General features: G+C 53.2%; 1 protein-coding gene across 1 annotated transcript in view; it reads left to right on the top strand.

Annotated features, from left to right (window-relative positions):
- The first annotated feature begins 6 nt into the window (after positions 1–6).
- CPNE5 (copine 5) overlaps positions 7–10,192 on the top strand; it is an 89,982-nt gene continuing 79,796 nt past the window's right edge. Inside the window, exon 1 of the mRNA XM_029943164.1 lies at positions 7–447. Coding sequence (XP_029799024.1) covers positions 353–447 — 95 coding nt within the window. The 5' untranslated portion in view covers positions 7–352. The remainder of the gene's footprint in view (positions 448–10,192) is intronic.

Raw genomic sequence — 10,192 nt, 5'->3', positions numbered from 1 at the left:
CCTCTCCCCAAACCCCTCTCCACGACTCGGCGCGTCCCTCCCGGTGCCCTCTCCCCGTGCCCCTCCGCCTCTCTCCGCTGCACCCCAGCACCCGTGGCACCGTGCCCCTCTCTGCTGGCCCCCCGGCCGCCTCGTCGCGACACCTGCACCCCCTCCTCTTTCCGCGGCCCCCGCTCCCTCCGCCCCCCTTCCCTCTCTCACTTCCCACGCCCCCTCTTGGCGCTCCTCTCTCCTCCCTTTGCCGCCCAGCGCCGGCTCCGGAGTTGGGGGAGAGCCCAGGGTTTCAACCGCTTTGGAGGAGGCGTGAATCGCGCAGGGATTGACTAATTTGGGGTGGGGGGCGCGGTAGGCGATGGAGCAGCCTGAGGACATGGCGTCGCTGAGCGAGTTCGACTCCTTGGCGGGCAGCATCCCGGCCACCAAGGTGGAGATCACCGTGTCCTGCAGGTGAGCCGCCCCGCTGGCCGGGTCCCCCTGCCCCGCCCCTGGAGCCGGTGCCCCACGGCTCCTGCCTCGCTGAGCCCTCTACCGTCGCGTGCCCCCTTTCTGACTGGCCTTGCCTCCAGGATGCCCTCTTGCCTGTCCAGCTGGAGCCCCTGCCCAGCCACGGATGATGACCGCGGAATAGGGGGGAAGCCAGGCTTGGGGTCCTATCTCAGAAAGTTTGTACTCCAGGCCATTGCTGAGAGGAGACATGGAGACACAAGAACTGGGGTCCGGGCGCCCCAAGGAGGAGAGGGAGGTAATGAAGGGCTGGCTATCCCCGGGTCTTAGCCCAGGCTATTCCTAACCAACTCTTCCCCAGATGGTGAAGTGAGTGATTTTGCCCCATCCTTCCCAGGCTTACCCAGCCTCTGCCTTCTGGGCCCTTCTTTCCTCTCTTCTCCCTCTGCCCCAACACCCTCCTCTCCACCCCACCCACCCACTAACCTTAGACCCAAGATTTTAAAGCTTTTCTTCATCTACAACAACGAAACTGGTGGAAAAGAATCAGATCGATTCATTCATCTATGGATAACTGATAACAACTTAAAGTGGCACCATTTAGATAAACAGTAACTTAGGCACACAAAATCTTAAGCCAAAAGACTAGAACAGTGAGTGTGGAATTTTAGAGTCCAGCAGCGGGGGAAGAGTGTATTTTTGTGGGCTATCACCCCCAAACCCTCGGTCATGTCACACAGACTTTGGGGGTAACTTCTCCATCTGAGAGCTGGTTCTCTCCCAGTTTCTCCTGACGGAAAGGCTGCCCCAGGCCCCCTCCACTGGGGGACCAGTGGAGAAGGGAGGTTCTTCTCCAATGCAGTCATCCTGTGGTCGGCCTCGGGTCACTGCCTGGCTGGGCTGTGAGGGGTACCGTGGCCCCAGGCATAGCCCACCCACCTTGACATTTCTCTGGAGATGCTGTTCCTCCTACCCTAGATGACCAATAGCATTTCCAGAGTCCTGGCTATCCCCTTGTTCCAACTCACCCACTCTGTTTTCATCCAGGCCCCTCTCTGGTCAGACCCTTCACTCACCCTCATGGCCTCTCAACCCGCTTTTCCACAGTTGTGGCACTTGAGGGGGAGGGTACGGGTGGGGGGGAGTATAGCCAGAGCCAGAGAGCTGGGCTGAGGTACGAGAAAGGGAGGGACTGGGATTTGAGAGTGTGTAGGAGTGAGGGCTCAAGAGGTGGAACATAGCCCCCCTCCCCAAGCCAAGACCTTCCTGGGTCTCCTGTGATAACTCCCACATGTATCCCCCCAGGGTCCTGCACACCGCTGTCAGAATTCTCTCCTGACGCCATTTGCATCTTGCCATGGCTCTACTGGGAGATTCCTGATGGCCCATTAGCTCTAATCTCACCTCCTTAGCCATCAATAGTTGCCACAGCCTGCCTTTCCTTCCCCGTGGATCCCACATCCCTGCGCCTGATGCTCCCTCCCAGCTTGTCAGGCTTGTGTCAGAGCTGTCTCCGGATGCTTGTCACCGCTGAGCTCTCAACAGCCTGTTCTCCACTCTGAATTCACCCCTCTTTCATCTCTGCCAGTTCAGGTCCCCCCCATCCTGGAGAGCCAGGTCTCATGCCCTCCACTTCCAGCCCTCCTTCTCAGCCATGAGACACCCAGTCCGAATCTCAGAGTCTTCTGTGTCCCCTGGGTCCTGAGCCCTCAGCCTCTGAAGACATCTCAGGTGTAGAGACTCCATCTCTGCTCCCCTAAAGCAACTGTCTAAGCATTTGAGGATGGGATCCCCACCCTGGCTCAGACCTGTGAACCCTCTGCTCCAGTGGAGAGCAGAGGAGCCAGAGGGCACATGGCCCTGTGGCTTTGGAGTCAGACACCTTGAAATGGACTCAGCCCCACCCTTTGGGGCATGCTTTCTGCCTCCATCACCCCCAAGTGTCAAGGACAAACAATGAAACTTGTATTCAAGAAATCTGATGTGCTGAGGTAGCACCCATGCTCAGAAGAGTAGTTGGCATGTAGCAGATACTGAACTGTTGGAAGAATGATGGGAGCAGAGGATCACAAGGCACCCAGCACACTACTTTGCACTTGCTTGGCACGCACTCGGTGCTTGGGAAGCAGGCACGGTGATTACTCTAAGGCAGTGGCACTCAGCCCCTCCTGTCTGCTCTTGGAAAGTGGCTCCGAAGGACTCAAAGCTTTTGTCTAAGAAATACCTGGGGATGCCTCTGAGTTCCTGGGGGGTGTAATTTGGGATTGGCCCTGGCGTCTCAAGGGACATGATCCATCAGCCCGACTCGGGCCCTGCTCCTGGTGGGGCGTGGTTTGGGTAGGAAGAATGAGGAGGCAGGAGTCACCTGGAACAGAGGGGAGGCAAAAAAAACCAGTCTGGGTGGGCTTGAAATTGTAAATCCATCTCTTTGCCTCAAGCAGGTCCAACTGTCTAGGTTCTAGGAGAGAGACAGAGAGAGAAAGAGAGAGAGAAGGGAAAAGGGGAGGTGGGAGAAGAGGGGCAGAGGGAGGCATCAGAGCTGCACAGAATGGCTCTTTCCAGCACATTCTGTGCTCCATGCTCATAAGTCTTCCTGCCCAGTATCGCATGGTCGGCACTGGCTGGGGCCCAGGAGAGGAGGCTAAGAGGTGTCCTGCGCTGAGCATCTAGGTGACACCTTCTGGTGGGCAGGGACAGTAAGGCAGGCAGAGGGGTTGGTGGGGGTGAAAATTTCAGGGGGCTTTTAGGATGGGCAGCTCAGGTTGAGGGGCCCAGTATTTCAGGGAACTGGAAACTAGTACTCCTGGGAGCCAGTTCCCCCTTCCAGCCCCGCCCTGCTCCTTAGGAAGGTCCAGCCAACCCTTACAGCCCCAGGAGCTCTCTGCTCTTGCCTGGGAAAGACCTGACCCCCTGCCGCGCCGGTCCCACTGGCTCAGCAAAGCTGCCTGGTACAGGGGCACATCTGGGCCCACACAGGACCACCGTGGGGTCCTCGCCAAGCCTCCACTGAAGGCATGTGACACTGGGATGGACATATCTGGGTCTCTGCTTTGGGTAGTGTATCCCTTGGGCTGATCTATGGTCCACTCCCAAACTTGTTTTTACCGCCTTCAGTAAACTCAGGTTTCAACATTGTGAAGCTTCTGGTTGTCTGGCTCAATGGTAAGGAACTTGAGCTGTGGGCTCTGTCTGCCTAGGTTCAAATCCCTGGTGTGTCCTTGTGACATTACATAAATGACTTAACCTGGGCCTTAGTTTCCTCATCTGTAAAAGGTGTGCACTAATTCTTACCACGGTCGGTCGTGAGGATGAAATGGATTAATCCACGAGTAGTAATTGATTTGCCTAATATTTGACATCTGAGAGTAAATAAACATTTGTCGTTCTAGTTGGATCCCAGGATTTGTGTGGGTCCTGGCAATCTGATCCATCTAGAGATTTTTATTCACCCCTCCCTGCCTCAGCTTTATTGAGATATTTTTGACATATTACGTACATTTAGAGATTCTGAGGGGTTGTTTTGGGGGTAAGTAGGGTACGTGGCTTGTGGGACCAGATGCCAGTAGGCGCGAGCCTCAAGCCTCTCCTTCCTCTGATGGTCTGTTCCAGATCTTTCCCGATTGTTAGCCTCGCTGCAGACCCAGTCAGCACTCAGCTATCCAGTGTCTCGTCCCCCAGAGTCCTCACTATTTTTTGGGTCTCCTTACAGGGATTCAGACCAGTGTGTTAGAAAGTGTGATTTGCATTTTTTATGTAACAGGAAACCTTTGCAGCTCCACAGGGTCCTGCCGGAAGAAGGCATGCACATTTCCACACAGTGGGGCTCTTGACACCCATAGGGAAGACCAGGAGGGGAGAGTCCAGAAGGCTGACAGTTTGCTCAGCCATTCTGGAATCTGTCAAGCAGCTGCCTGGCCCAGCCAGTGGGCGGGGCTGGTGGGCAGTTGTGGTCTCTGCCCGGAAGATGTTTTGTGCTGTCTCTTCAGGTTGGCCTTTTGCTGCCCTGAGGCCTGAGAGGCAGCCTACTCAGGAGCTGTGCCCTGGACCTCTGGAAGAGGTGTGAATGGGCTCTCAATGCTTCTGACAGACGTGTGAAGGGCAGCTCTGGGGGAGGAGGAGCCTGGAGGCAACGTGGCCGCTGTCAAGGCCAGTGCTAGGAAAAAGAATACTCCCAGGCGCTCCCGAGTGGAGCCAGGGGAATGAGTGGGATTTACTGAGTGCTTACTACACGCTAGGCACTTACCTCTGTATTAGGCTGAACCAAATGCAGTGGCCTTTATTCAACCGTTTTTGATCTACTCAGGTAGCCATTTGGTTCAAACTAATATCACGATGTTAATTTTCAGTTGCTACATAATGAGTTACTGCAAACATAGCAGTTTACAGCGACAGCTGTTTGTAATCTGGCAGTTTCTTCAGGTCAGAAGCTTAGGCACAGCACACTGGCCTCTCTGCCGCGGGTCTTGCCACGCTGAAATCAAGGTGTCTGCAGGGGCTGTGATCTCATCTGAGGCTCGGGGCCCTAGCCAAGCTCATTTAGATGGTTGGCAGAACCGGGTTCCTGGCAGCTGTGAGACTGAAGTCCTGTTTTCTCTCGGGCTGATGGACCAGGATGGTTCTCAGCTGGAGGCTACCCTCAGGTCCTAGCCGTGTGGGCCTCTCACAACATGGCCGCTCCCTTCTTGAGACTCAGCAGGAGGGTCTCTCCCCCTGCGGCCATGACAGTCTTACGTAAAGTAACAACAGTGATCACGGAGTGAGTATCCATCACATCCCCAGGTCCCACTCACACTAAGGGGAGGGGATTATACAGGCTTGTTCCCCAGGGGGCCCGACTCTTGGGGACCATCTTAGATTTCTGCTGTCACAGTTGCTGTATCTTTTTTAACCTTGCAACAATCCTATAACGTCCTTAGAAGTATTCCCCCTTTTTGCTGCTTAGGAAATCAGAGCTCCCAGAGGTTAGGGGACCTGCCCAAAAGGTTGCAGTTAGCACATTTTGGAGAAGGAGGATCCAAATCCAGTTTCCTCAGACTTCAGAGCCTTGAGGGCTTCTTGGGGTTAGGGTTTGGAGTCTCCATGGGGGTCACAGTAGGGGCCATCTACCACAGTAGATGTCACCAAGGAATGTGTGCTCTCTCTCCAGGGATGGGAGAGGCCTTCCTTAGTCCAGAATGCCTCTGGCTGTGGGGGGAGCACACCCAGGTGTGCTCCAGGGAGCAGAGACCAGAGTCATGGGATGGTGGTGAGCTTTCCACAGCATCCAGACCATATGGTGGTAGCTAGCCAGTCCTCCTCTCCCAGCCCATAGTTCTCCTCACTTGGACCCAAGGCCATCGCTGGAGATGACTTATGGGAAGAGAGGGTGGGAGGAGGTAAGGGGAATAAGGCTGAAAAGCTTTGGGGGCACAGAGCAATCAGGTTCAGCTAGGAATGTTTTGGCTATAGATAATAGAAAATCCAATAGTGGCTCAAACCCAAAATATATGTATTTTTCTCTGGTCCCAATGAGTCTGTAAGTAGGTTGTCTCAGTGCAGGTGTGTCAGCTCACTTTGCTACCAAGGACCAAGCTATTGTTCTACTCTGCTGTCATCCAAATGGTGGACCTCATTGTTACAAAATGGCTGCCTCTGTTCCAGGTATCACAGTTGCATCCAAAGATAGGAAGCAGGGCATAGGGCCAGAGTCCTCTCTTTCACAAGTTCTTTTTATCTGAAAGGCACAATCCCTCCCAAAATCTCTTTCCAGTCTTCCCTTTTTATGTCAATGGCTAAAGCTAGGTCTCACATCCTCCTGTAGACTAGTATGTTGGTTAGCATGGGCTGCCATGACAAAATACTATAGATGGGGTGGGGGGTGGCTTAAACAACAGAAATTTATTTCCCACCATTCTTGAGAATGTCAGTCTGAGATCAAAGGGTTGGTATAATGGGCTCTGGGGAGGACTCTCTTCCTGGCTTCAGATGGCCACCTTCTCACCATGTCCTCCAATGGCAGAAAAAGAAAGAGCAAGCTCTCTGGTATCTTTTCTTATAAGGACACTAATCCCATCATGAGGGTCCCACCCCCATGACCCTAATTACCATCTAAAGGCCAGTCTCCAAATACCATCACATTGAAGATTAGTGTTTGAATATATCAATTTTAAGAGGTACACAATTCAGTTGAAAGTAACAAGGGGTAAGAACCTACCTTCTAGGACTTTGGATGTTTCCATCAGATACTTGAACCATTGTGCATTCTGTTAGCAGGAAGAGAGTGAGGAATGCTTGCTGGGTGGACAGCCATGACCTCTGCCACCAGGAGACTTTCCAGGTAATCCATAGGTTACCTGAGCTCCCTGGGGGTACCAGGGACTTGGAGTTTGCTGTCTCTGAGGACTAGCTTCTTAGATTTTCCTGCAGTCAGTGGACAGCCCGTGTTAGGTGACTGGGACTGATTTTCCAAGCACAGCTTGGCCAGATCCCTGACTATCTCTGTTCTTGACAGTTTCGTGGGCAAGAACCCCGTTCCCCCCCTGCCAAAATTAGTGTGATAAGTTGGCAAACATCCTGGGCAAAACATAGCGAGGTGCCTCTGTCCTCTAATATCGCTCACCTCTGATGGCCTAGTGCCTGAAGGTCCCAGAAGGAGAGCTTTATACCTTTGGATCTTGAAGAATCCTGGGCAGGACACTGAAAGTCAATGCGGTTCCTGGCTTACCGTCTCTAAAATCTCAGCCAGGTCAGTGATGTTCTCTAGCCTCAGTCTTTCCATCTGGAAATATTGATCCCGTCCACATTCTATAAGATTGTTATAAAGACAAAAGAGATTCTATTTGTGAAGTTCCATATAAATTGGGATGTGCTAAATAAAATTAAGAATGATAATAGGTACCAATAACTGAACACGACTGACACATTCATTCCTTTGACAACTAGTATTGATCCTCATTTGCTATTGAGAGCCTTCACGGCATTTATTTATTTATTTACTTATTTATTTTGAGAGAGAGAGCATGAGCAGGGGGAGGGGCAGAGAGAGAGAATCCCAAGCAAGCCGTGTGCTATCAGCACAGAGCCCGATGCAGGGCTCCGTCCCACAAACCATGAGATAATGACCTGACCCGAAATCAGGAGTCAGACACTTAACCGACTGAGCCACCCAGGTGCCCCGAGTCTTCATAGTTTGAAGTACCGGGCATATAGGGGTGAATGAGATAGACAAACTCTCTTGTTGAACTCACAGTGATGTGTGTCTGTGGGGAGGGGGTTATAACAAATATATACATTTTTTTATTGAGCCAATGGTGTCTGATAGAGATAGGTGGTCTACAAATAAGTTTGTGGTTGTTGGGGATACTTTAAGCAGGATGAGCAGGTTACGTCGAGCTGAGACCCAAAGGATGAGAAAGCCAGCGGGGGAAGGATCTGCAGGGAAGGTGATTCAGATGGGGAGAACGGCAGGTGCAAAGGCCCAATGGCAGGAAAGACCTTGGGATGCTTGCAAAACTGCAGGGAGGCTAGTGTGGCTGGAGCGGTGTGAGAGATGGGGAGGGAGGAAAGATGGGGCTAGAGGGGAGATGGGGGGTGGTGCGGGTCATGGCCTTGTGACCATGGAGTTTGACATTCTAACAGCATTTGGGGGTCGGGTTGTTAAATGGGAGTAATGTGATCTGATGCATTTTCTAAAAAAACTTTTCTCGGGTTGCTGTGAAGACTGGGGCAGGAACTGAAGCACACAGCTAGGCAGGAAGCCGCCGCAGCATCCAAGGGAGAGACCAGGGTGATGGCCGTGTGGGGAAGGGCAACAGATGCAGAGTGTGTTTTTGAAGTAGAAACCTTTAAGACTTGATGAATAGGACAGGAGGGGGCATAAGGGAGCGAGGAGTCCGATGTGCTTCCTGCCTTTTCTATTTTAAGCTACTGGTCTCACAACTGCAGAAGGCAGGGATGTGACCCCCTAAGCAGATAGGGAAACTGAGGGTACGTAGCTTGTTTACGTTTCTGTAGTCACAGAATTACCATGTGGCCTTGTGGAGGTGCCAGCAGGGATGCATCTGAGGCCAGAATTCATGCTCTCTTCCTTTGACCACGCAGCACGAGAGGGACAATTATTGCAATAATTAATAATGGTCATAATAATAATGCAAATAGCCCCAGGAAGGAGAGCTCGTTAAGCCATGTGCAAATTGCTTTTTAGACCTTGGTGAGGCGGCTTGGCAGGGACACCGTGCATGCGGGTGAGGAGCGGGATCTGAAAGGGGAGATGGGTGAGTGCCAGGGGCTAGGTGCCAACGTCCCTTTCTCCCCCAGCTCCCTCCTCTTCTTTTCTCGGATCCCTTCTGCGTGTTTGGACGGAGAGCAGGGCAGGAGGAGATAGAAAGCCCTCCGGTTCTTCTCTCCAGCTGTTCCTTTGGAAGCAGCCCTGATGAGACCCGGGGTAGGACACGGGGGAGAGTGAGAACGGGAGGGAGTCCTGCCGGCCCGGATGGGGTTTGGGGGAACCCTGGATCTGGAAATGCAGACACTCCCCATGCACGTCTAGCTGGGTTTGGGCTTCAGAGTTCAAGCTCAGCATGTTCCCTGGGTGACACCGGGCCCACCTTTTGGCCTCAGCTCCCTGGCATCCTGAAAGAGGCCATGTCTGCTCCCTGGCATTTGATTCATAGGGTGAATAGGGTGTCATAGATTAAGCCCTGGGAGCAGACTGTGTCTGTGATGAATGTCTGCCCGGGGTATTGGCCAGATGTTTGGGGTTGAATTGCTCCATGGAGAAATGGCGTGTTGCTCTTTGGGGCCAGGGATCTCTGGGGGTCTGTCTACTTGAGATTCCAGTTTCTCCCTGACGATGGCTCGCCTGTCCCCCGCCTGCTCTCCTTAAGGAAGGCCGCACAGCGTTGGGCAGCGGCGAGCATATAGAGCGTGAGGCGTGCCTAGAGACCCTCCTTCATTCCACATAGGCCTTTAGCGAGCGCAGAGCGCACGCTGAATTCCAGGCACTGAATTGCAACTGACTACAACGCTAGACACTCTTCGAACTTTTTGTATTTATGACTTGGTTAAGTCTCAGAAAATCCCCAGGAGGGGCTATTATTATTATCCCCACTTTATAGATGGGGATACTGAGGCACAGAGAGGTTAAGCAGAGTCACCCAGTTAGGAAAGGGCAGAACTGAGTGTTGGACTGAACAGTGAAGCTGCAAGTCTGCTCTCTGTGCGCGCCCCCCCCCCGCCCCCACACCTTTTGCGAGGCGTTGGCAGGATTTTTGTTGGGAAAAAGATGAACCAACTTTTCGTAACTTTTTTAGCCTCGTGAGCCTCCTTGGGAAGCTGGTGACCACTCTCCAAAAAGAATGCATCCAAATGACCCACTATGCCACATTTTCCTTACAGTTTCAGGGGGTCCGTGGGGACCCCTGGTCCAGGAAGAGCTGAGGGTGAGTGCTCTTCGTGTGTTTCCTGCTGGGCTGGATGGAGCTGCAGTGGTTGCTCCGTGCGTCTGTGCAGCATTTATGGGCTTTGCTTAGAGACAACCAGGGATGTGATGGTCTGTTCCTCCAGCAGCTCAGCTCAAGAGCAAATGTGTCCTGGCCTCGGACTAGGGCTCCCTGAGGGCAGGGCTGTGTCTCCCCGCCTCAGACTGGGGCTCCCCAAGGCAGGGCTGTGTCTCCCCCGCTCAGACTGGGGCTCCCTGAGGGCAGGGCTGTGTCTCCCCCCTCAGACTGGGGCTCCCTGAGGGCAGGGCTGTGTCTCCCCCCTCAGACTG

Source organism: Suricata suricatta, chromosome 7 (assembly GCF_006229205.1).
Source record: "Suricata suricatta isolate VVHF042 chromosome 7, meerkat_22Aug2017_6uvM2_HiC, whole genome shotgun sequence".
Taxonomy (NCBI): domain Eukaryota; kingdom Metazoa; phylum Chordata; class Mammalia; order Carnivora; family Herpestidae; genus Suricata; species Suricata suricatta.
Note: the sequence above shows the minus strand (reverse complement) of the source record. Positions and strands in the feature narration are given on the sequence as shown.